Source organism: Dipodomys spectabilis, unplaced genomic scaffold, assembly GCF_019054845.1.
Source record: "Dipodomys spectabilis isolate Male_0828 unplaced genomic scaffold, ASM1905484v1 ptg000783l, whole genome shotgun sequence".
Taxonomy (NCBI): domain Eukaryota; kingdom Metazoa; phylum Chordata; class Mammalia; order Rodentia; family Heteromyidae; genus Dipodomys; species Dipodomys spectabilis.
Window position 1 is genome coordinate 20,160,556 of NW_024871460.1, and position 27,673 is coordinate 20,188,228.

General features: G+C 38.8%; 1 protein-coding gene across 2 annotated transcripts in view; it reads right to left on the reverse strand.

Moving 5' to 3' along the window:
• Nucleotides 1-27,673, reverse strand: part of Vps13b (vacuolar protein sorting 13 homolog B) — a 505,216-nt gene that overhangs the window by 22,879 nt on the left and 454,664 nt on the right. For both annotated transcript variants that reach the window (XM_042673185.1, XM_042673186.1), the window contains exons 46-55: nucleotides 27,092-27,175; nucleotides 26,738-26,913; nucleotides 24,018-24,188; nucleotides 23,483-23,684; nucleotides 22,286-22,474; nucleotides 18,850-18,996; nucleotides 16,578-16,861; nucleotides 15,504-15,631; nucleotides 14,943-15,142; nucleotides 3,395-3,513 (exon numbers count right to left, since the gene is read on the reverse strand). In XM_042673185.1, coding sequence (XP_042529119.1) covers nucleotides 3,395-3,513; nucleotides 14,943-15,142; nucleotides 15,504-15,631; nucleotides 16,578-16,861; nucleotides 18,850-18,996; nucleotides 22,286-22,474; nucleotides 23,483-23,684; nucleotides 24,018-24,188; nucleotides 26,738-26,913; nucleotides 27,092-27,175 — 1,700 coding nt within the window. The remainder of the gene's footprint in view (nucleotides 1-3,394; nucleotides 3,514-14,942; nucleotides 15,143-15,503; nucleotides 15,632-16,577; nucleotides 16,862-18,849; nucleotides 18,997-22,285; nucleotides 22,475-23,482; nucleotides 23,685-24,017; nucleotides 24,189-26,737; nucleotides 26,914-27,091; nucleotides 27,176-27,673) is intronic.

Below are 27,673 nucleotides of genomic sequence, written 5' to 3' on the forward strand. Positions count from 1 at the left end.
GATCACACCAATTTTTTTTCAAATCACTCTTGATGTCTCTATTTTTAAATCCATATCTAACATATAAGGGACATCTCACTGGCTTTTCCTGAAAAATATATCCCCAAATCTTCCCACCCACTTCCACTAATATTACTGTGGTCTAAGCCACCAGTATCTCTTGGATGATTACATATAACAGCCTTCAAACTGTAAGAGTGTCCTGATTGGTTGGATTTTCATTTCTCTAGAGCCTGCTTCAACTGAACAGCCACTTATCTAAAAATTGAAGCCACAAGTTCTCTATTCCAAATGTTCTAATGACGTCCTCATTTCACTTAGAATTAAAAAGCAGGGGCTGGGAAGGTGGCTCAGTGGTAGAGTGCTTGCCTTGTGTGCATGAGGCCCTGGATTCAATTCCTCAGTACCACATAAACAGAAAAAAATTTCAGAAGTGGCACTATGGCTTAAGTGCTAGAGCGCCTGCCTTGAGCTGAAGAGCTGAGGGACAGCGCCCAGGCCCAGAGTTCAGGCCCCATGACCACCACCACCACCACCACCAACAACAACAACAACAAAGGCAGCTCTTAACAATGGCCTATGGGCCCCCTTCTAGCCCTGAGCTCCATGGCTTTATGCATTACTACTTTTACCTCCCCCACTCTGCTGGCCTCTGGCCTGCCCTCCATGATGCCAGGGCACAGGTGCATGATGTGCCCTGGTCTAGCAAACATGTCTTTCAGAAAACCACATTAATAACCACTTTCCTTTTCAAGACTATGCTCACATGCCAGATTTGTGGATTGGCTTTTTTCTTTTTTTTTGCTGGTCCTGGGCCTTGAACTCAGGGCCTGGGCTCTGTCCTTGAGCCTCCTGTGCTCAATGCTAGTGCTCTAGTGCTTGAGCCACATTGCCAGTTCTGGCTTTTTCTGCTTATGTGGTACTAAGGAATCGAATCCAGGGCTTCATGCATGCTAGGCAAGCGCTCTACCACTAAGCCACATTCCCAGCCTTGGATTGGTTTTCTATAAGAACTGCTTTAAAAGTCCATTCTCCCTTTTCCCAGGTCCTGTCACTTATGGCTGCTCTAACTGGGTTGTTTTATACCTGTAGCATGCTGGCCATGTACCATATCATAAAATATCCCTTTAGTTATGTTTCTTTTCTCCCCATTTCTTCCTAATCTGATAATGTCCATGAGAATGTACTCTCAAGGGCAAAAGGTTTATTGTCTTTTACTCACTGATGCAACTATGTCCTCAGAAAAGCACCTGGAATATAGTAAGCACTGAAACTATTTGTTGGATAAATGAATCAAACAAGTGCAAGTTGTAGATATTTATACTGTCTTATTTCCTTTGTGGCTTGTCATGAACATTTATACCCTATGAGGAATGTTTCTAAAACTGTTGTATGGGCTTGAAGTTTATACAATTTAAATTTTAGCCTCCGATTCTGTCACACTATTAATGTTCTACATATTTTTGAGCAAAAATAAAAAATTCTATCAAATGTGAGTGAAAAAGCAGGCCCAAATTAATGAGTTCTTTAAAAATGCTATTAAGGAATTAAAATATAGAAATTATTAACTAAGCACTTATGACGCTAAATCTACCATTTATTAGCAGTCATGATTATTTCTTTTCACTTTTTTTCCTTTGGTGGTACTTTGGGGTTGAACTCAGGGCCTTATGTTTGCTAAGAAGGTGTCCTACCACTTGAACTACTTGCCAGCCTTTCTGTTTTGGCTCTTTTTGAGAGGGAGTCTCATTTTATGCTCAGGACAACCAAGACTACAATCCAATTATTTGTATTTGTGATTATTCTCATAATTGAGTGTGCACCACTGTACCCAGCCATTGGCTGTGAAGGAGTATCCCAAACATGTTTTTGCCTGGGCTGGACTTGAATGGTAATCTTCTAATCTCCACCTCCCAAGTAGTTAGTATTATAGGCTTAAGCCACCATACCCTAGCTTTCTTCAACCACCTCTCCTCCTAATATCGAAGTTTGAATTCATAGCCTTGTGCTTCTTACGCAAGTGTTCTGTCACTTATTTGAGTCATGACCACATTATCTTTTGCTTTACTTATTTTTCAGGTAGGGTTCAGGATATTGTAAACTTTCGCCTGAGCTGGACTTGGGCGATATCTTACTATTTCTCCCTCTAGGAGCTGTAATTCTAGCTAACATACTCCTACCCTCCCCTCTCAGGAGACTGAGATCTGGAGGATTATGGTTCAAAGCCAGCCTGTGTAGAAAATTTCACTAGACTCCTTCTTTAGAATAATCAGCAAAAAAAAAGAGCTGGAGGTATGGCTTAAGTAGTAGAACACCAGTTTAGGAAACATGGAAATATGATGTTTCAAGCTCAAACTTCAGTATAGCCAAAAGAACATGACACAACCATATGTGTGTGTATATATACTGTCAATATGTACAGGTGATGTATAACTATTACATATATTTAATGCTGTATCTATAGTCTGCTTGCTATACTTTCTATCATAGAAATTTTTCTGTTATGTCAAAATCCTATTTTTGCAAAATTATTTCTGATTCTACTGACAATAGGCATTTTGGTACAACAATATTTTGCTATTATAATTAGCAATGTTAGAAACATCCCTTTGTACATATCTATGTCCATTTCCTTACTCTTTTTTAACTCTTTAAATCTTTAAAAGTGGAATTTCTAAGCCAAAGAGATTTCAAAGCTCTTAAAACATACTGATAAAGTACGTTTAAGAAAATGATACCAGGGGCTGGGAAGGTGGCTCAATGGTAGAGCGCTCGCCTTGCATGCATGAAGCCCTGGGTTCGATTCCTCAGCACCACATAAGCAAAAAGAAAGCCGGAAGTAGAGCTGTGGCTCGAGTGGTAGAGCGCTAGCCTTGAGCTGAAGAGCTGAGGGACAGCGCCCAGGCCCAGAGTTCAGGTCCCACGACCGGACCAAAAAAAGAAAAAAAAAAAGAAAATGATACCAATTTATACTTCTATCAGGACCCCTTTGAACAAGTATTTCAAATATATAAAAAGATTTTTTTTAAAAAAAGAAACAAAGGAGGAGGCTACAATGCTTGATAAGAAATGTATGGTAATTGTAACTCCTCTGTATAGTATTTTCACAATAAAAAAAAAAGAAACATTGTTTTAGGCAAAAAAATAATTGTATAACTTAAGATGTATGTCTTAGTTTGTAAATCAGGTTGTCAAACTTACAACAGAAGAATGAAAAGACTGAAAAAAGATAATATATTGTATGATTTAATGCTAGTAACTAGATCTTACATATCATACATAATTAACTAGAATTGTCAGGGGTATACAGAGGTAACAAAGAATGACAAATGATAGGCTACATATTTATAATGGTAAATCTTAACTATATTACTGGAAAAATAATTAGATATACCTGTTGCTATTGGTTAAAATAAATCCTGCTTTTCCTTCAGGGACCATAGTGATGAAGATTGTGCCACACTGATGCACAATGTCCACGTACACATAGCCAAAACCAGTGAGGAACACAACCTGCAATGCAATATTCACAATCTCATTACACAGCACTAAGAATGCTACTGAAATGGCCTATTTTGAATGTCTGAGTTCTGATTAATTACCAAAAACACTTTCTGCTTATATTTCTTTATATCCATGTGTACTGGCTATTCAGTTGACTTGAAATGAAAAAAAAAAAATCAAACCCAGATTTTTCAATATCCAACTGTACCATTGTTCACAGAAGAGAAATGATGGATGATGGGGCATGAGTATCTTCATTCTCTGCTTCTTTAGAACTGACAAATACCTCTGTGTGTGCTGGAGGCCAGCCTTGGGCCAGCTTTATGTGTACATATGAATCTCCATGGGGGGAAAACACCCTAAAACTGAGGACTTGAACAGCAATGTGTGAAACATTTTCAGACTGTTGAGAGCTGACTTACTACTACAAGGGTAGCTTCACATGCTGGGCACAACCCCGCCTCCCCCAAAGCCCATCCCTCACAAACTCATAAGAATTTTAGGTAAATTAATTTGCTTAGGGTCAAAATTGATTTTTATACCATAAGAAGATGAACTAAGACTAAAAACTAAAAACTGTTCAATGTCAGAATGCAGGTGCCAGGGCAGCAGAACAGACGTCCTGTCAACTTTAAATAACAATGCTGCTTACATGAATAACTATTTGAAAACAGAACAGAACTCTGTGGAAAAACAACCCCAAGAACATCATGTTCACAGCCAGGATTACCTGAAGGCAGGGGCAAGAACTTCCTGTGCTTGGGAATGTTCATTCTAATGATCTGCAAACCATTTTACTCCAAATCTGGACCTCTATTATTAGGACAGGAGATAATAGAAAAATCCCTGACAATTCTTGAAGGAAGAAACAAAGCTAGGTGCTTACTTGCCAAGTGATGAATGCATTCTAAATTTGACTAAATGAAGAACAGGAGAGGACCACAGACTCATGTTGAGAAATAACCCAAAGGTTACTGGGCTTCTTTCTTTTGTAGTGGTTTCTCTCTTAGAAACTCTGACCATATTCAGCCAGGCCACCTAGTTGCCATCTTTGCCTCCTTCTCTCGTAAGCTTATCTGCGATTCATCTTCTAGTTCTGCTCAGTTATTGCTCTAGCCTAGGCCCTTGCCTTACCATTTCCCATTCCCTGTGCCTAAAATATATTGTATTCCAACAAATCCTTACTGGAAGATGGGATTATTCACTTGGCACAAACCTTTTTAAGGTTTAATTGTCTAGGGGGAGTTTTGAAAGAAGGCAAATTAATCTAAACTTCAAATCCATACCTGCTAGTCAAAAACCTAGAGTATGGAGAGACTGCTGGGTGTATCTTTTGTCCCTGTTGACAATGAAAGAAATGGTCTTAAATCCTGGCCCATCTCCTTGTTGTCTTTCACATGTTAGAATAAAAGCTCACAACTCCAAGCCTTTGTATATGCAGCTATAAACCTAAAGGAAATCCTTGTTCGGGACTGATGGTTGGATCATTCAATCAGTTTACCCATTTTCTGATACATACTTACAGGGTACCCACAAAAAAACTGGTTATCGGAGTAGATAAAAAGATATGCACCAGTTGTTCACAGCTCAAGTGGCAACAAGGCAAACTGCACAAATACTGAGACAAAACTAACATTCCAGAGCAGAGGTATATACAACACTTCTCTTCTGTAGTAACCACCCTCATTTCTCTGTGAGCTCCACCAAAGCAAAGGCATTTTGTCTATTTTCTTCAGTAACTACACCGAGGGCCTGGTCCTCAGGGAAGATCAGTAGGTGACTGGAATAGCCAACTTTGAACAGTGGCTGCTGTGGTGGTATCTATCTCCCCTCTCCCACAGGATTAGACTGCAGCCATGTGACTACTTTTTGCCAATGGGCTATGGGCATAATTGACACGTGATACTTTTGAGTTACAGTATAGAAGAGTCATCTTTTTGTTCCCTGCTGCAGAGAATAGGTAAGGGCTTTCTGTTTCAGATCAGACATGGGCTAAAGAACATATTACTTCTAATAAATGAGTTGAGAGGCTGTGACAGAGTCTGTACTGGTTGAAAAGCCCCAAAATACATTTTGGACTGTAAAGGAAGCTGCTGCTTTCTATTTTTTGTACCAATGGTAGATGAGTGAAATACATCAATGAGTTTTTGCATCTGAGTATACATGTTCTGTGTAGCTCCTTCCTAAGTGGACATAAGAGCTTGGCTATATGACTTTCTTTAGATAACAGGGCATCAGCAAAACAACCAAAAAAACCAAACCCCAAATAACTTGCTTATGGGGGTGAATAAACCTGGTCTGGCCTGCTCAAGCAGGAAAGACCACATGGTGAGAGAGTTGTCCAGAATTCCTAGCTGAATCCATTCATCAGCCAACTCCTGCCAAATGCAGTATGTATGTAGTCCAAGATTCACCCTGCAGAAAATTCACTCACAACTTCTTAGAAGCATAAAACATTTTTTTTTTTTTTTGTCAGTCATGGGGCTTGAACTCTGGGCCTGGTCACTGTCTCTCAGCTCTTCAGCTCAAAGCTAGCACTCTACTGCTTGAGCTACAACACCACTTCCGGTTTTCTGGTTTATTGGAGATAAGAGCCTCACGGTCTTTCCTGCCTGGGCTGGCTTTGAACTGCAATCCTCAGATCTCAGCCTCCTGAGTATCTAGGATTACAGGGGTAAGCCACCGGCGCCCGGCCTCATAAAACACTCTTAATCATTATTTTAAGTCTCTGGGTTTGGGAGTGGTTGGTTACAATGGAGCAGATTCAAGATGGAGCACATAGCACAAAAACTGAACCTGGGATAATTATGATGATGATGATAGGCAGCACAACCTAGTTTAACTTTCTAAGACTGACCGAAATCATCATATTCATTATTAAAACGTTTAAATGTTAAAGTGCCTAAGAATGTAACTCATATCAAGGGTATACTTTTCCCACAGAAGCTCTCTTAAATCCAGAAAGAGGTAAAAGGAAGCAAGACAACAAAGGAATGCTTCAGTAAGGACCAGGAATGCCAGTGCTGAGGGTTCACACACGTAATCCTGCTACTCAGGATTACAGTATCTGGACAGAGGTTTGAAGCCAGCCCATGCAGAAAAGTTCACCAAATCTCTTCTTAACTGATAACTAGGTACAGGTGGTTCATGCCTCTCATCATAAGCTCTAGGGAGAGTGTAGGCTAGATTCCAGCTCAATGGAAAAGCTAAGTGTAGTGGTAAGTGCCTGTTAGCTAGAACAGGAAGCCTAATGTAGGTGGATCCAGGTCTATGGGCAGGAAGTAAGATTATATATAAAAAACAACCAGTACAAAAAAGGGCTGGAGGTATGGCTCACAGGGTACAGCACATGTTTAGCAAGTATGTAGCCTGACCTCAAATCTTAGTACTATCAAAGGAAAAAAATCTCCCAGACTATCCAGCTGGAAAAAAAAAAAAAAGGTAAGAACACTCCTAAGAGTAGAAACAGGCTTCACTTCTTCTACATTCATAAGAGTAGTATACAGAAAAGACTATCAAGTAGATAAGCTATGATATGAAAGAATTTCAGGCATTGTCTTTGAAGGCTGGGAAGAAGATGTTTACACCTGTGCTAAGGGACTAATCCCTAACCTATAAAGGGAAGACAAAGGTAAGATGTAGCCTGGTCCCAGAGCTGATCTGCTTTAGGCATTCTAGTGGACTAGAGAGCTGCCTCTAGACTAATAATAATAAAAGTAATAATAAAACATGTTTTATTAGCTACTTTGGTAGTTGTTGTGGACACAGACTAGAGTGGACAGGTTAACTATAGAGAGATCTTTTAAGAGGCTACTGCTAAAATCTTGGATTGAGATAACGAACCAAAGGCTTGAAGACAACTCTGGTTATGGAGCGAAGGGACAGATTCCAGGCATTTATGAGGTATTTCTGAGAGAACACAGATTTACTGGGTGTCCGGGGCAAGAGAGAACAGGAAGGTACTTGGATGCAGCAGAAAGCTTGTAAGCCAGACAATTCTGGGTGTGAATCCCAGGCCCACTAGTCCTGTGCAAGATCACCTCTCTGAGCTTCAGGTAGCATCTTCCATTAAGGGATGTGACAGACCAATGAAAATAGCTTTAGAGCACTTGAAATAAAACAGGCATTCAGTACAAATTTACAGTAGTATTATTTAAGCCTGTTTTCTAGGGAAATTATGACATTAACTGAAACAGATTCTGGGAAAAGCTGGTTTGGGGTCTGAAAAATGATCATCGTGATTTTAGAGACACACTGAGTTTGAAATACCCATAGATCTGAGATATTTGGTGAGTAGCAGGAAACAGAGATTTAGAGCTCAGAAGGGTCAGAACCAGAGATATCTGGTAGTAATTGGGTGATAGACAGTACCTACAGTTATCAGATGAATTAGATATTCCAGAAAGAAAAAGGAGATAAATTTCTAAGGTGATTGAAGTAGAAAAGGTTGAAAACAGATGAAAAGCAAACAGTAGATATTCTGGATGTAATTTTTCCCTGTATATGATTCTGAAAGACATTTCAGAGAAATTTCCTACTCCTGAGTGTCTGTGGAAACAGTTGTGATTCAGCCAGAACCAATAGTAAACGCATAGGAGATTCTAGACCAGAGTACTTGCTGATGTGCAGAAGTAGGTGCCAATCTGTTGTTAATCTGTGCTGGCCCTAACGTGGGTGTGGAGGAAGCTGAGAAAAATAAGCAAGAAGCCAAAACACCTGAACCAGTTATTTTTTTAGATATTCACTTAGATTACAAACTTTTCTTCTATGTAAGAATTCCTGGATGGCAGCTAGAGGTATCTGAAATCCCTAGCTGTTGCTCCAACCATTAGTGTAGAGGGTAGTCTGGGACCTGCACCAAATGGACAGATCAGACATCCAAATTCTGGTTCATCAAGGCTTGAAGTGTTTCATGACAGTTTTGTAGATGTGAAATATGCACAGTATTGTTTAAAAGTGCCTTTCTACACATTTTCTCCTGTATTTAGATGACAGTAGAGTTTGGTGTGGTACTAGCTGACTGAACCTAGTCACGGCTGAAGTGTTCAGTGATCCTCACAGTATGGAGACCTGGGATTTGTGCTGCTCAACATATTTATTAACTTCTTGGAAGAACATGTAGAATGCATACTCACCACATCTATAGATGACATAAAGCTATCATGGATACTTAATGTGTTAGATGACAGCATCACAAAAATTTTTAAGTAATTTCACAATCTATATGAAGCCAATAGCAACAAGATTTAATTTATTAGGAAAAATTGCAACATTTTGTCATTGGGCTTAAAAAGCCAACTGTTTAGCAAATCATATGATAAAAAAAACCTGGGGGATGTGGTCGACCACAAATTCAATAACAAGAAATAGTCTGAACTTGTTAATAAAAAGCTAATTCAACCTTCTACTTTATTAATGGAACCATAGGGAGGTAATAGCTGGTTAGACCACATTTGGAATACTGCATGTAATTCCAGCTGCCAGATTTAAAAAAGGGAATATAACACACTGTGTGTTCATGCAAGGGTAACTGTGGTGATGTGTCTGGAAATTGCATTTACTAAAGGAGTGACTCAAAGTGCCAACATTTTTTGGCGAGAATAAGAAAACAGAGAAAATGGGGAAGCTGCGACTGTAAAAACTAGTGTGGGTGCATCCAATGGGAAATAAATAATCTGAGATAATCTGGAGGATAAACAAGTGGATGCTACCAAGGGACAGTAGTGAGATCAGTGAAAAAGTTTCTGGGCCTGGTATGATGACATACACCTATAATCCCAGATATCTGGAAGGTATTGATTAGGAGGATCATAGTTTCTGGCCAGCCTGGACAAAAAGTTATTGATTCCAGCTGAATGGAGTGAAAGTATTGGCAGGAAGATCATGATCTGATGCTGGCCTAGGCAAAATGCAAGACACCCTGAAAAATAAAGCAAAAGAGATTGGTCTCATGGCTCAGGTGGTAGAGTGCTTGCTTAGCAATTACAAGGCCCTGAGTTAAACCCCAGTACTTCCAAAAATAAAAATAAAAAAGCCAGTGGCTCATGCCTGTAACCCTAGCCTACAACTCAGGATGCTGAGATCAGGAGGACTGAAAAGTTTGAAGTCATCTAGGCAGAAAAATCTACATTTCCTCTTCAAAATAACCGGAAAAAAAAAAAAAACAAACAAGCTAAAAGTGTGACTGAAGTGGCAGAGTGCCAGTTGAGCAAGAGATCTAGCAAGTGTGAGACTCTGAGTTCAAACCCCAGCACTAATCTAAAATTAAAAAAAAAAAGTTTCATAAAGTCACCACTGGAATGAACTACAACTCTGACATTGGGACCTTCTAAAACAACATACTCTCATACTAATTAAAGGGAGAAGTTGGAAAACTTCTGATTTGGTTTGATAAGTGTTCAGGCAGCAGTATCTGTAGTCAAGGTAGACTTCAGAGGTCAGTGTGGTGTAGAAAAAACAAACAAGACTGGGAGGTTGCATGGGCAGATTTAGGTCTCAACCTGACTCTGGATAGAAGCAAGCCACAGAAGTGAAACCTCTTTAAGCCCGAAACCTCTCAGTGGAAAATCAATATAAAAATTGTGCTATCTAGCTGGGCGCTGGTGGCTCATGCCTGTAATCTTAGCTACTCAGGAGGCTGAGATCTGAGGATCACGGTTCAAAGCCAGCCCAGGCAGAAAGTCCGTGAGACTCTTATATCCAACAAACCACCAGAAAACCAGAAGTGGTGCTCTGGCTCAAGTGTTAGAGTGCTATAGCCTTGAGCCGAAGAGCTGCAGGACAGCACCCAGGCCCAAAGTTCAAGCCCCATAACTGAAAAAAAAAAAGTCCTATCTAAGAAGCTTTTCAATGACCAATGGCTCTGTCTTAGTATCTATCTTACCACATTACTCCATTTATTTAGGTGGGAATTATACCTTATTTGAGAAGAAGGGTTTAGCACTTGATAGACTTTCAATAAAATGTTTTGAACAAATGAATGAAAGAATGGAAGCACTTTGTAGATGGTACTGAGCTATACACACATGAACTGGTGTCTCCTAAATACAAACACATTGAGAATAGCAGTGAGGTTGACTGTACTAAACACTTCTATTAAGAACCAAAGATCATGAGAATTAAGAACTAAAGATCATGAGAATTTACGGGTCCTTTTAGAAGGAAATTCAGCCATAATGGGATAATTAACTAATCATTCCCCTTCAGTGGCTCAGAATGTACTTTTCATAAACAATCTGATGATTTCCTGTGACTCAAGATAAAAGCCAATCCTTACAGGATACTAAGGGCTTGCTAGAGTTCTTCTCTGCCTCACAGGTCTCCTCTCCTCCTGTCTTTTATCAGACAGGACAGCCATACTGATGTTTTGTGCCCTAAAAAGAACATACCCCTACTTGAGTCCTGAAACTTTAACATGTTGCTTGTTCTGACTAGAAAATTCGGCCACCCTCTTTCTAGAGGCCTGTTTGTCTGTAAAGACACAGACAGATTCCAGGTCTCTCAACTAGAGACACACTTCTTTGCTCTCCAATGGCTGACTGTTCTCTCTTTAAGATGCCTGCTAATTCCTTCGCAGCTCCTGTAGTTTGCAGTAGTACAAGTCTCATATGATTATCATCAGGGACATAGCTCCTTCTCTCACCAGTGATTTATATGCCTGGAGTATTATTGAGGAGTAGATGTTGGTGAGGGTCTGAAACACATCTTCCAGAGGAGGAAGTACACCATGGTCTGCAGGACATATGGCATAGAGCTCCTCAAAGATTAATGGGACCATGAGCCTCTGCTGGGTCCTCTGTCCACAGATGATAAGAGGAATGTTGGAAAGTGTACCCCTCCTGGGCTTTGAAGTAGCTCTGACTACCAATGTCTGAGGAAACTTAAGAGTGAATAGGAACTCCCCAAATATAGCTTGGGAGACAAGATGCCTATTGTAAAGAAGTGTCTAGTGATATATAAGCAAGTTTTCAACCCAGTGCAGGGGAGTCCAGGAACACTTGAGAAGCTTAAAGTATTTATTTTGTAAATTAACAAGACTAGGGACATTTCTCAATGCTGCACAGACCCACCAGATTTTCAATGACCATCATATGAGCATTGCTGTGGAAATGATATGCTGGGCAGACTGTCTACTTCAAAAGCAGGCTTTCATTCCCTCCCTCTTTCCTTACTTTAGCAGATTATTCATTCTCCACTTTAAAAATAAACTCCAGGGGCTGGGACTGTGCTTGCCTAGCATGCATCAAACAATGGGTTCCATACCTCAGTACCACATAAACAGAAAAAGCCAGAAATGGTGCTGTGGCTCAAGTGGTAGAGCGCTAGCCTTGAGCAAAAGAAGCTCAGGTACAGTGCCCAAGCCCTGAGTTCAAGCCCCAGAACTGGCATAAATAAATAAACACCAGGCTACTGAGAACCACGTCACTGAATTTCCTACCCCTATCTCTCTCCACACATCTATCTGCAGCTGTGCTCATCCTTGTCTTCTTTCCTCTCTCAGAGACATGGGAGTGACTCTTCTTGACTTACTCTATGTTTTGTTTTGTTTTTTTTCCTGCTCTTCTTGTCTGGCCCCTTCCCATTACCATGTAAAGAACTTCCTCCACTGATCTCAGTTTCTTATGGTCACATTCCTTAAAAGAACAATTTAAACTTGCCCCTCCATTCTCTCATTTCGGCTCATTCCGCACTTACAATTTCTCATCATTATCTTGGTTAGTCTCTCAATGGTTCTCCTCTTCCTATCCAGCCCTCCTCTTATCATTTAGGTGCTTTTCCTCATCTATTTTGCTGCTTTATGTTTGCAAGCTGAAGTTTCTCTAGGTATCTGTGACCCTCTTGCTCTTCTTTATAGACTTTTAGCAATCTCATCTTATTTAATCATTCACCACTATGCTATGGATAAATGTGGTTAACCACTTCCAGGAATCTTGATGTAGTAGAAGATAACCTAAAGAAGTACAGTTATAAGCATGTAATCTCAGCTTCTAGGGAAACAGAAGTAGAAAGATCACAAATTCAAGGTCAGACTGGACAAAGTTAAGAGAGACAATATACAAACAATACGCAAGCAAAAGGGCTGTGGGCATGGCTCCAATGGTAGAGTGCTAGCTTGGCAAGTGTGAATCCCTGGGTTAATCCCCAATGCTGAAAAAAAAGATAATTAAAGGTATAAATGTTATATGAACACACAGAGATGGTTATAGGGGCTTTAGCTACATCTTGAAATAAGAATATGCTGGAGGACAAGGAAAGAGAAGGGCCAAGGATTCCAAATGAAAGAGAACCATGCACAGCCCAGTGTCTTGGAGAATGGGTGCTGGATGCAGGAAGATTGAGATCTACCTTAGACCTTTCTCTTATAGTTCATGGGAATTCTAACTTACATGACTATTATCAAACTTAGAGAGCACAGCTAGCACAAAATCTGGCACAGAGTGATTACTAAATGATAATCAATGCTTATTATTATTTTTAGTATGACTAATATGTGATTTATAGCATTATAACATTGGACTCTATTTCATAAGCTTATTGTGAAGACTATGTGAATGTATGTGAAATAACTTTTTTAAAGTATAGCACAATATTATTCAGACATAAAATGACTAACTTTAAGACACATGCAGTGAGCCTTTAACATAATTTACAAAGTAAAAAAAAGCCTCAGATACAAAGGTACAAATACTTTATTATTTCTCTTATCTGAGATGCTTAGAAGTAAGCAAATTTAGTGACAGAAAGCACATAGAGTCTACTAGGATTGAGGAAGGGGAGGGTGTGTTTAGAGTTTCTGTTTAGAATAATAAAATGGATAGTGGCTATTAATGGTTTAGATTTTAAAAAATGGCTCCAAAACTCCATGTGTTGAAATCTTGGTCTGCACATGGTGGAACTATTGAGAAGTAATTGGATCTTAAGGGCACTAACTTCATGAATGGATTAACCCATTGGTAAAATAGCTCATAGCTGAATGCGTAATTAGGGGATGGGAACTACTTGGAGGAAGTAGGACACTGGGGGCTATCTTTGAAGGGTGTAAATGGTCTCCAGTCCCTTCCTGCCATGATGTGAGCAGGTTTCCTTAGCCATGCCCTTCCCCCATAATGCTTCTGCTTGCCACAATTAGAGAATGAGGACAGTTTACCGTAGACTGAAACATTATTTTTTATTTAACAATTTATTATTTAAAGATAAATCTTTCTTCCTTTGAGCTAAGTTTCTCAGGTACTTTTGTCACAGAGATGGAAAACTGACTAACCTAATAGTGATGGTTAGGCAACATTAACAGTAAACATTTAATGACACTGAATTGTCATTAAATTTCCATTGAAATTTACAAGCAGTAATCATTAAAATTTATAAGTAGTAAATTTTAAGTACAGCAAAAAAAGAAATACTAGATTCATGTGCATTTTTTTTCACAAAAGCAATACTAGTAACTCAGTGACATAGAAACCAATTTAGCTTTTTAAGATTATATTTGAAGGGTTTTATGGATTACTAGTACAGATATTTTAAAATTGTTATGCTTTCAGAACAGGGAATTAATCTAGGGTTGATATAATTATTCTAAAATCTGGACAGCTGGACCCCCTTTTATATAAAGAAGTCTGACAAGAGTGTGTGAGTGTGTGTGTGTGTGTGTGTGTGTGTGTGTGTGTGTGTGTGTGCGCGCGCGCGCGCGCGCGCGCGCGCGCGCATGCGCGCGCGCTACTCATAGGACTTGAACTCAGGATCTGGGCCCTGTCCCTTAGATTTTTTGCTCAAGGTTAGTGCTCTGCCACTTGAGCCACAGCTCCATTTCCAGTTTTTTTTGGTGGTTAATTGCAGATTATGAATTTTATGGACTTTTTGCTTGGGCTGTCTTCAAATACAGACCTTAGATCTCAGCCTCCTTAGTAGCTAGTATTACAGGCATGAACTACTAAGTGTAACAATTTTGCTTCACTTTTGATGTCTACTAGATTTGAAATGGTTTCATTTTTCCGAGTGCTGCTTTCTGACAGAGACAAGTTCAGCCTTAAAAATATTTATTACATAATATATGATATAATATTAATATATATATTATATGTATATTATACATATATTATGCATATATGTATATATATAATTAAGCTGGGTGCTGGTGGCTCACACCTGTAATCCTAGCTTCTCAGGAGGCTGAGATCTGAGTATCATGGTTCAAAGCCAGCCCTGGCAGAAAAGTCCGTGAGACTCTCATCTCCAATTATCTACCAGAAAACCAGAAGTGGTGCTGTGGCTCATGTGGTAGAGTGTTCACCTTGAACTGAAAAGTTCAGAGACGGTGCTCAGGTCCAGAGTTCAAGCCTCATGACTGACCAAATAAATAATAGTAATACTTAAACAATCAATGAGAATGTAGAAAAAGGAATTATTCTTTGGTCTAGCAGGAACCCATGTGGTTCACTAACCTGTGTTCCCTGACTGTTGATATCAATGGCGTCACTCCATTCAGTTGTTATTTCTTCCAGCAATTCTACTCTCAAACGAAGACTAGGAAGTAAATCTTTGGTCCTACAATCTGGATAACTGGAAATATGATGATATAGCTCATGATGCATTGAACTCTCAAAAGGAATTTTTCTGCAATAAACTTCAAACTTTGGAGTATCTGAAATGTAAAAAATGCATATGTGAAACAGACTACTCAGAAAAGGATGCATACTCTTTTTTGTGTGTGCTGGTCTTGGGTTCATTGAACTCAAGGCTAGCACTGTACCACTTGAGCAACTTCTGGCTTTCTGGTGGCTAATTGGAGAGAAGAGTCTCATGGACTTTCCTGCCTGGGCTGCTTTGAACCACGATCCTCAGATCTCAGTTTTCTGAGTAGTTAGGATTACAGGTGTCAGCCACTGAGGCTCAGATACAAACTTTTATTTAAACATTCTATACAGGATCACAAGTATCTACTAAATTGAGAACCTCAAGAAAGAATATGTTTTTATATTCCTCAAATTCAGTTCCATAAATACCTTTAATATTTTCCTTTATAAGCAATGTTACTGGACATCTGTTGTGAAAAATTACTCGAGGACTGGGGTCTTCTGAGAGGGTTAAATAAGTCACTCCAAAGTGTTCTTGGTATGTCAGTGCTATAGCCCTGGAACAGAATCAAATCAAATGGTAGGCATAGTTTAGAAAAAAAATACACATTTACTTGGGTTTGCATATTTTTAACTCTAAATATCTCCCTTTTATTATGAATCAGGAAATATTTTTCAGTAATGGAGGTTTTCTCCTTATTTATTAGTTATCATATGTGAACTGTGAGTTTATTGATTTTTAACAATAATAGTAATATGCATTTCTCTCAAAACATATAATGATAAAATTATTTCAAAGATAAAACCATAACTCTAGCAATGGGAGCAAACAATAGCTGACTTAAAACTACCTTGCCTGCTGTTCTTTTGCCTCAAACTCTTCAGACACATACGTTCCTCTCCCCCCAACGTACTTGGTAAATCTGGATAACGAAGAACCTGAACTGCTTTTATATGGACATGTAGAGAATTTGGGTCCTTGTTTTTTTTTCATTCTAACCATATACATAATGTTTATTGCCAACTTTCACAATATGATCATACTTTACAGTATCACATTTTCCCATAAAGAGTAAAGCTGTATTACTTGGAGTTAAATAATTGCATGGGCATAAAAGAAAAATTCACTCTAAATTACACATACAGATTGTCAAAACTAACATACGTTAGCCTTTACATGTCACCATTTTACAAAAGAACGCCTAAAAATAAAGGTGAGTCCTCTCATTACAATGTACTGCTGCTACAACAGTATGAGCACCATCATTTCCCCCTAGCATAGAGGTGGAAAAGGAACAAATCTTATAAGCAGTACACTGGGACACACTATTTGTGATCATGACATGCAATCAACTGTACACAAAATCCAGAAGTCATTAGAGATAAAGGAAAGCCTAGCATTACATCTATGGCGCAATGTAGCCATCCTCCTGCTTCTTTTGGCCTGAGGATGAACACTGACTTCAACAAGCAAAGAAGGGCATTCACATTTATGTCAAATACCTGGAACAGAATCCATTTTCCCTTAAGTTCCCAAAGGGCACTGCCACGCTTTGTCTGGGAAACTCTTGTTTAACTATAGCTGGTAGGCTCCAGCACTGCGAGCTGTCAGCATCTGCTGTAGGGCAAAAGCCCAGCAAGATCTGTTTCTGAAGCAGGGATACATCCCACACTGATGACCCAATGTCAGGCATGAAATCCCAACAAGGAAGAGAGCTGCATTTCCTAGCAGACTGCTCCTCACCCGGGCAAATACTGAAAGTAGCACTGTCTGGAACATGAAAATACTGGAAAAAAAAAGATAAGTAAGAGGGAGCATATTTACTACCACAATGCAGATGCAGGAAATTGAACTTGATATTTTTCCCTTCAATACTGGGGATGGAACCTATGGTCTCATGAATGTTTAGCAAGCTTTCTACCATTTAACTCACAACTCCAGCCCACAGTGTGTTTTTTCTGGGCATACTAATAGAGCTAGGGTGTTTTAAAACACTAGGCACAGTGGCTCACACCTGTAATCCTAGCTACTCAAGAGGTAGAGGTCTAGAGACTGGGGTTTGGGGAAATCCCAAACCCATGAACAGAAAAACTGGTTTTGGGCTGGGCTTTGCCACTTACTGCTTTGTGATTTGGATTATATCCTCCCCTGTACATTGTATTTCTAACCCTCTGGCATCAGTAGTTTTGTAAATAAAGGGGGAAAATAAAAACCTTTGAACCAAGCCTTTCATTTTCAGGAGGCTCTGGAGTAGGGGCAAGCAGGAAAATTACTTGAGCACATGCCAATTCCTTTGTTTCGTCCTCACCTACAATGTAGAGGTCAATGACCTATTTCCATCTGGACAATCAATGTTTATTTTTATTGATATTTTAGTAATCCAGAATAAAATTCTGGATTTTGTAAATACCACACAGGTTTCGAGGCAAAAAGTATAAAACTTTAATCCTATTTGATTATTCTATAATTTTTAGGACCTAAAAATATGGAACATAATAACTGCAGACAAAGGCACAGAAAGACAATACTTTCCTATATGATAGTTTGTGTGTCATTTTTTTTTTTTTCTGTCGGTCTTAGGGCCTGAACTCTGGGCCTGGGCGCTGTCCCTCAGCTCTTCAGCTCAAGGCTAGCACTCTACCACTTGAGTCACAGCGCCACTTCTGGCTTTTTTCTTTTTGCTTATGTGGTGCTGAGGAATCGAACCCAGGGCCTCATGCATGCAAGACAAGTGCTCTACCACTGAGCCACCTTCCCAGCCACTCCTTCTTTTTTTCTGGTCAGTCGTGGGGCCTGAACTCTGGGCCTGGGCACTGTCCCTCAGCTCTTCAGCTCTCTACTACTTGAGCCATAGTGCCACTTCCAGCTTCTTCGGCCTATGTGGTGCTAAGAAATTAAACCCATGCATGCAAGGCAAGCACTCTACCACTGAGCCACCCTCCCAGCCCTCCTATATGACAGAGTTTGATAGCATGAAACAGTAGCATTCCATTTTCTCTTAAATATAACTATTCATTTTAATTGCACAAAAAAACTAAGTAAAAAATCCTTGTGAATACTGTTCAATGTATATCCTGTCACTGAGATGTCAAGATAAATGAGCTGGTACATTTTCACATTATAACTCTCATGGACATAAAGCTGGCAGACTGGAGTTCAGTTCAGTCCTAACGCTTGGTCCACTTGGCTCCTCAAGTCCTGTGGCTTCTAATTTGCATGAAAAACATCTGCCTTGCAAGCCACAGGACTTGAGGTTTAGAGAATCTTCTAGAGTAACAAAAAGTTAATGCTAGCCAGGTGCTGGTGACTCATGCTTGTAATCCTACTCAAGAGGCTGAGGTCTGAGGATTGAAGTCAGCCCAGGCATGAAAGTCGGTGAGACTCTTCAATTAACCACAAAAAACTAGAAGTGGTGCTGTGGCTCAAGTGGTAGAGCACTAGCCTTGAACTGAAGAGCTGAAAGACAGCACCTAGACCCATAGTTCAAGCCCATGACCAAAAAAAAAAGGTTAATGCTAGATAATGTAAGCAGATGCAGTGGTGACAGAACTAATCTAACAATGTGTCAGGATCTGCTGCCTACTAGGATTTCTGCTCATTAATTACCTGGAGGCACTGGTCAGGCCATACATGGTTTGAATTACAGCATCTAATTACTAACACTAAATTACCTATACTGTGTTCACTTTGTTCTTTGCACTAGACTGAAAAAGTTAATTCTATTTGTTGATTTATAAAAATGTAGACAAAACAACCATATTATGAATAGCTTACCTCCTTTCCAGAATGAGGATTAGAGACAGATAACTGTGGTTTATAAAATATTTGATATGGTGTATTATTGATGATTGTAGTCTTGTCTTCAATCTGAATAATTTGTATACCTTGCTGTATCATGGAGGAAATACAGAACTGACACAACTACAAGAATGAGGAAAGAAAAAGCGATTTTTACATAATGATAATGATATGTAACATATACAAATCTCTTAAATTTATTTTATCTGGTTTGTTCAGGATAGCATCAACTTTATTGTCCAGTGTACTTAACAGCCTTCCCTTTCAGTCTCAAAGATGTCTTGGCCAATGCAAGGGGACAGCATTTACTCTTCAGCAAGCCAGTTACTTTTGCTATTATTGTGTAGTGATAGAGAAGAGATTTTCAGATTAGTTTGTAAATTAACTCACATAATATTTATAAAGCACTTATATGTAAGCAACTAACACATATCTTACTCAACAGGATTCAACCAAGCATATCTACTCCTCAAGTTCTTTATACTAGTGATCTTATAAAATGCCTCTTATGAAACAAGGAGAGTTCTGACAGTTTTAAACAATGATGATGAGAACAGAGAAAAAATAATGATTGACCCTCATATACTGCAATATTGTGCTACCCACTCATTTTAAATACTTTAAGCACATTACTGATTTTTGTAATCTTCTTTTCAATCTTGGTAATTTATATGTCTTCTTGTATTACAGAGGAAATACAGAGCTGAAACATCATAATACCTAATTGAATCATCATAATATCTACATAGGTAGTTATTATTGGTTCTACTGTTCAACTTGCCAAAATCTACTTGGGCTTGGGATCCATGCCGCCTGGCTCTATTGCATTGCTATTCACGACTACATTCATCATTCCATTGCCTTATTGTATTATTTGAGGAACATTAGTTCAGAGGAAATGCTCCCTACCCATTTAGTAACTGGTGAGCTCAAGATGGCAGTTTTCAGAGGGTGGCCTGGGGAGGCCACACATGGCGGGGAGGTCTCTGAGCAAGCTGGGAGTGTCATAAAGTGAAAATGATTTTGTTGTTGTTGGTAGTGGTGGTGGGCTTGAAGTCTGTATTTCCTCCATGATACAGGGCCTGGGCACTGTCCCTGAGCTCTTTTGCTCTAGGCTAGGACACTATCACTTTGAGCTACAATTCCATTTCTGGTTTTTGAGTGGTTAATTGGAGATAAGAGTCCCACAGGGACTTTTCTTCCTGGACTGGCTTCGAACTACAATCCTCAGATCTTGGCCACCAGAGTAGAGAGGATTACAGGTATAAGCCACCAGTGCCCTGTGCAAAAAATGTTTTAAAAACAGTAATAAGACACTATTTTTTCACTCTAATTTCCTCATGAGTGAACAGTGGACTCTCCCACAGGCAATGTAACATATCATTTAATGGCTTATGGAATATATTAAAATTCTTATGCTTTAAACATTTCTACCTTAATTTAATGGTAATAACTGATACAACTCTCAGAAATAAAAGATTTAGGTAGTCTTCAATAACTTTTGAGTGTAAAGGAATTCCTGAGACTCAAAAGTTTGAGTTATTACTAAAGAGCAATAGGTAAGCAGTATATTTACCAACAGCTCCTTCATTCACAGTTATTAGCACTTGCTGTGGTGACGTTGTGAGGGGTTAGGGTATTGTTTCTTTGTCTGTACATTGTAACAGACTTTCCAGGTTTTGAAGGTAGTTCTGAACTTACAACTATTCAACTTTTGGAACTCATGCTTACAGGTCTTTGCTTACAGGTCCGGTCTTTACAACCGGACCCCCCCACTTCCCCCCCCCCCCAAAAAAAAAGTGACCAAATGAGCCAGGTATCATTGACTTGTCCTGTAACCTAGCTACTTAGGAGGCTAAGGCACAAGGACTGCAGTTCAATGCCAAGGCCAGGCAGGAAAGTTCATGAGACTGTTTTTCTTGTTTGTTTGTTTTTGTCGGTTGTGGTGCCTGAACTCTGGGCCTGGGCGCTGTCCCTCAGCTCTTCAGCTCAAGGCTAGTGCTCTACCACTTGAGCCACAGCGCCACTTCCAGCTTTTTCTGCTTATGTGGTGCTGAGGAATCAAACCCAGCAAGCGCTCTACCATTAAGCCACCTTCCCAGCCCCTCTCATGAGACTCTTATTTCCAAATAACTCCTCTCCCTGCCCTAACAAAAGGCCTGAAATAGAGCTGTGGCTCAAGTGGTACAGTGCTAGCCTTAAGCAAAAAGAAAAAAGGTCAGGGACAGAACCCAGGCCCAGAGTTCAAGCCCCAGGACAGGCATATGCGTGTGGACACACACACACACACACACGTGTGGACACACACACACACACACACACACACACACACACACAACCAAATGACTCTGAATTCTCTCAAAAGAATCTTCAGAGAGGGGCATAAAAAATCCAATTTCTTCTCAGAGTAATGTCATTGTGAATTCTACTAATCTGTGAACTATCTTTTCTTTTTCTCATTTAGGACAGCCAAAATAATGAATATAGGATATAAGAAGAACAGGAGACTTAATATTATGATACACAACTTTTTTACATTCAGTTTAATATGATTGGTTACTAGATTATAATTTATTATTATTGTTGTTGGTTTTCAAAGGTTTTAGATTTATGCAAACATTAAAAATGAATATATCTTTTATATACTCAGTTATATCTAAAAATAGAGCATATCTAAAATCTTATCTCTAAAACACATGAAACTGGTCCACTCTTGAAAAATGCAGTTCCCTCTTATAACAACTGACGCTGAGTAAGACAATCAGTTGGTCTCCATTGTTATATTCAAGATGTCCCTTTCAGAAGACATCCCTTGCTGTAGGAATCTTTGTTTTTTCACTGAATACTTACAATGCTAGCTACTTAATATTTCCTGTCTTTTTAAAAAATTTTTTGCCAGTCATGGGGCCTGAACTCTGGGCCTGGGCGCTGTCCCTCAGCTCTTCAGCTCAAGGCTAGTGCTCTACCACTTGAGCTACAGTGCCACATCTGGCTTTTTCTGCTTATGTGGCGCTGAGGAATAGAACCCAGGGCTTCATGCATGTAAGGCAAGCACTCTACCATTGAGCCACCTTCCCAGGCCCTAATATTTCCTATTTTAAAGAATCAGGACAAGTACAGTTTGTGGGTATTTTGCAGTAAGTTCACTTACATACTATAAATCAAGTGACTGCTCAGTAATCTGAAAGAGAGTAGCTACTGGATAAATTATGTGACACAGCTTTTGTCACTAGTAAAGGGGAAAAGATCCACTGTAAAACAGAGGTCTAAGTTAAGAAATCAAGCATTTCACTGCTATAAATTACTTCGGATAAGTAATACTGAAAAGATTACAAAAGAAATACCACACTCATTTCAACAGTTTACAAAGGTGTCATGTTATTTCCCCAGTCCACATCAACTCTGATCTTACCTTCTGATGTCCTGGGAAAGCACCAAGTCTTATTTCTGCATCAACAAATGCTTCTTCATCCAATATCACAACTTCACCATTGCCTCCATCTTTCCACTTTGGAGATGTCAGGTTATGAACCAATTTAATTGCTACTGACTTGTGGACAGTGTTTGTATTTGCCCAATATATTCCAATTTGAAAAGCCTCCTGAAAAATAATTCCTCAGTTATTTTTCATAACTCTGGTACTTTTAACATCAACCTACAGGACCTTAAAATACTATGTAATAAGTCTATTAAAGCAGCCAAATATCCTCCTATTTTTTTGTAATGACAATATATATTCAATCTTGGTTTCCACTGTCTTTACAACTGATTTACAACTGATATCTACATTTATAAATGGGGGAAAACACACTCAAGATGTGACTACGAAAGGCTTAAAAACTGAAAGGTTTCATCTCATTTGACAAGAAAATAATATGCAACTTTAGATCCAAATAGGTCAACATTCCAATTCTATAAGGTAACAGCATTTGATTTTTTTAAAAGGAAAAATGCAATTGAATAAAGATGTTTGTGGACTAAAGCTAAAAAAACAACAACTCTGATTCTTTGTTCTATCAGGAAAATATTTTTCTTATGATTTTTTACTCTATTTTCTTTTCCCTCTTTCCTACCCTTCCTTTGTGTTCTCTTTCTCCCTTTCTCCCTTCCTTCCTTCCTTCCCTCTCTCCTTCCTTCCTTCCTTCCCTCTCTCCTTCCTTCCTTCCTTCCCTCTCTCCTTCCTTCCTTCCTTCCTTCTTTCCTTCCTTTCCTTCCTTCCTCTCTCCTTAGCATCATTCAGATTTCAGAGAATTTTCAGAACTGAAAAGAATATGTAGGGAGTGGATTAGGACATAATATGGCTTTGTATCCTTAACACCTTGAGAAGACAAACCCTGATACTTGTCAAATGTTCTGTATACAATGGAAATGAGAATGTAACTAGTAAAACTTACCACATTTAATGACAAATCAACCATGAATACTGCTGATGAGGAAAAAATACATCTGAAAAGTCTGAATATCAAAGAACATTCCACACCCCTTACGTATGCACCTACCAGGACAGTCCACAGATGATTCACTCTGTTAAGATCATAAAGGCAATCTCAGAATAAAATCTGGTTGTTAAGACAAAAGATTTATGTTCATTTAAAAAGTGAATTAATACCTGAAAATTAGGAGGGATAATAATTTTGCCAGCAGGAACCTGCAGAACAATCTTCTCGCCTTCAAATAGCCAGAGGTCCCACTTGGACTGATTGATAAGCAGGGCCCAGGGTAGAAGTTCTATCAACAATGTTCTAACATATGGCTTCCAGATTGACAGCTTCACTCGCATTGGGCTATCCCACTGACTCAGCTGTTCATTCCTGTTCCAAATACCACATCCAAGAGACTCGATGAAATATGATGACTTAAGTATTCATGAAATATGTTTAAGGATTCCAGACACACAGTGCTCCTGTATGATAACTCTTCATATCAGACTCATTCAATGTGCAAGCAGGAGAAAACAACTTTTCATGCACTTATGTTCTATATTATGAGTTAAAAAATACTATAAAATATACCTAACTAGATGATGAAAGATCGGAATATGCCAGATACATGTAAATCCCACCCCTTCCCACCACCATTTTACAGTATCTAGTATTCTTAATGTTTACAAGTATGTACAGAAAAAGATCACTAAGGAATGGTACCTGTCAGAATCCTTCTTGTTATAGGGCCATGTGGGGACAAGGAACTTTTCGGGCCCATAGAAATCATCAAGGATTTGATTAACTGTGCCTCCAGGGTGGATTTTAGTGGCTATTTGCCTAATAAGTGCTGTTGAAATGGGAACAGCACAATCTGAAGGATCATATTCTTCCCTAGGAAACAAAAAGAAAAAACAGATAAATTTCTAAAGTGGTCTATAATTTATTAAGAAAAATGTAACTACAAATAGAATATAGATTAATACTTTTGTATAAGACTGAGCCTATTTTTTGTGATTTAGGAATTTATGACACAGTTTTGGGATGATCTGAGTGCTGACTTTTCCTTCTCATCTGCCCATGTTTGGATGAGAATTCTAGTCACATTTTCAACTACAACATAATGTGTCAATTAAATATAAATTATATATATATATATATATATATATATATATATATATATACACACACACACACACACACAGAGATATATAGTCATGGGGCTTGAACTCAGGGCCTGGGCACTATCCCTGAGCTCTTTTGCTTAAGGCTAGAGCTCTGCCACTTTGAGCCATAGTGCCACTTCCAGTTTTCTGGTGGTTTACTGAAGAGTCTCACAGACTTTCCTACCCAGGCTGGCTTCAAACCACAATCCTCAGATGTCAGTCTCCTGAATAGCTAGGATTACAGGCGTGAGCCACTGGCATCCAGCAAATTATATTTTTTGATTATTACTCTTGGTTCTTTGAGTGTGTAGTATTGGGGATTACACTCACGGGCTTATGCTTGTACTCTACCACTTACAACAACTTGCTTTTCATATAGGATCCTGCACTAACTTTTGGCATAGACTGTCCTCAAATCACAACTCTCTTTTCTCTGCTTCCCAAGGAGCTGGAATATATAAGTGAACCACCACACCCATCTCCCCTCTTAGTAATTTCTAAGCTTAATGAGAAAGGCTGAGTTTTATGTAAATCCTTAGAAAAGAATAAGAGAATACTAGTCAGGGCAACTTAAAAGATAATTTTCTCCTAAAATAAGAAATCATACAATAAACCCCATCCATCTTTCCTCCTCTTCCAATAGTACCAGGTTTCTTTTCAATTGAACTGTTTTTAGGAAAACACAAAAATATAACGTACATAATGGGTGCTGGCAGAATTGGCTATACACATGTAGAAAACTGAAGTTGGATCCAGAATCAATGACCTTGAGGTAAGAGCAAATATCTTGAAAATATTACAGGAAGGGATAGGGCATATACTAGGGCTCCTTGGCACAGGTTAAAACTTCCTAAATAAAGATCCAGAAACACAACAAATCAAAGAAAGGCTGGATAGCTGTGACTGCATTAAACTGCAGAGCTTCTGCAGGGCAAAGGACATAGTTAGCAAGATAAACAGAAAGCCCACAGATTGGGAGAAGATCTTTACTAGTTATATAACAGACAAGGGCATCATATAAAAAATACACTAGAGCTAAAAAACAACAACAACAACAACAAAAACTGTAACAACAAATCCTCAAAGAAAGAACTACCCCATTAATAAGTGGACTAAAGAATTAAAATGAGACTTCTCTGAAGAGGAAATAAAAATAACCAATAGACACACGAAGAATGTTCAACATCTCTGACCATAAAAGAGATGTAAATCAAAACTACATTGAGATTCCACCTCACGGCAATTAGAATAGCCATTATCAAGACAACAAATAATAACAGATGCTGGCAGGAATGTGGCCAGAAGAAAATGATACTACACTGTTAGTGGGAATGTAAACTTGTTCAACCACCCTGGAAAGCAGTATGGAGGTTACTCTAAAGACTAAACATAGAGCTCCCCTATGATCCCGCAATCTTAATCCTAGGCATTTATCCAAATGGTCACAAACAAGGCCATACTAAAGCTACCAGCACAACTATGTCCACTGCAGTATTATTTATTCAGCCAAGATATGAAATCAACCTAGATGACCCTCAGTAGATGAATGGATCAAGAAAATGTGGTATATATAGACAAAGGAATTCTATGCTTTCATCCAAAAGAATGACATAGCCCCATTCATAAGGAAATGGAAAGATTTGGAAAAAATAATATTAAGCAAAATAAGCCAGACCCAAAGAAACACAGGCTCCATGGTTTCCCTCATTTGTACTAATTAGTATATATCTAGGACAGTCCTAGCAAAGGATCACAATAGCTCGATAGCTATGTACGTACATGTGACCATATAAAAGGATGTTAATTGAAATGAACTCTAAGATATAGAAACAATGTTGTTGTTGTTTTAATGAACTGTGTGATGTTATTTCTTTTTCTTTTTTTTTTCCTTTGGTTTATGCCCTGTTGTCACTGTTTTTGATTTTCGTACCCCAGGTCTTATATATACATTTATCTGTTTTGGGGAAGCACAGGGGAATAACAAAATGGTGAGACAAAGGACAAAGGGTGAACCAATTCAACAATGTTACTCTCAAGACACTATGTTGTAAATGAACTTTACAACTTGGTGAGATGGGGAGCTGGCGGGGGGGGGGGGGGGGGGGAGGGAAAGTGGGAGAAAATGAAGAAGGGGGTAACACTGTTTGACAAGAAATGTACTCATTACCTTACTTATGTAACTATAACCCCTGTATACATCGTGTATACATAGTGTTAAACTTAAAATATAATTAAATTAAAAATTAAATAAAAAAATATAATGTACTTAGCCAATACCTTGCTTGAAATGTTAGGTGATGTACAAGGTCAGGTTCTATGTTCTGCAGTGGTTTTTCCTGTCCTTTTCCTGGAATAATCTGTGTTTCACTCAATCCCAGACTCCTTTTCTCCAAATGTATGATAATGGGATCTGGAAGATGACTCCTCATGATAAAAAGAGGGCTGAACACAATCTATAAAAATAAAAGGACAGAACAACTTTCATATTTGCTTTGTTGCAGTATTCCAGCTGCTTGATGCTGAAACAAACTTGCAATAAATCTCTTCCTTGGGTCACTCTGACCTTAATTTATTTCAGAGCAGAAAAGGTCAGAGCCACATACCATATTTCAGGGTTGGGAAAGCACTCACCATTCGTTGTTGCACTTGAGAGTTGGGTTCCAAAGTCAAAACTGTGCACCAGACATAAATAATAGAACTGTCTGAAGCTGGCACCTGCAAATGAGATGGAAAAGGGTCCTATTAGATACTAACTAGTCTACTAATTGATCAAAATAAGACATGCATTATTAGTTTTGATGATAAAAATGTTTAATGTTATATAAAAAAGCCACTCACAAAACAAGTAAACAAAATCAGATTTTATCATGGCAAAAGTGGATGGCTGTTTCCATAAAGATAGGGTTTTGCAATGGAGAGTGGAAAAGAAGCCAGTGTGAGAGTGGAAGAGATGATTTGTTCTTTATGGGAATAAAAATGATGATGGTGAAGACTGAGGGAGAGATTAAAAAAACTAACCATCACTAAAGTCCTCAAGTATAGAGGCTGCCACCCTGTATTTCCTGCCACCCCCCTCAGGCTTGGTATGTCAGAATCTTTTTCAAGGTTCCAGGAAGAATAGAGATGGGAGGGCAACCATTTGAGAAGCACTTTCCAAAGCTTTTCTAGATTCTTTTCAGATTTCTCCCCTTTTGTACATATTACTTAGTAATA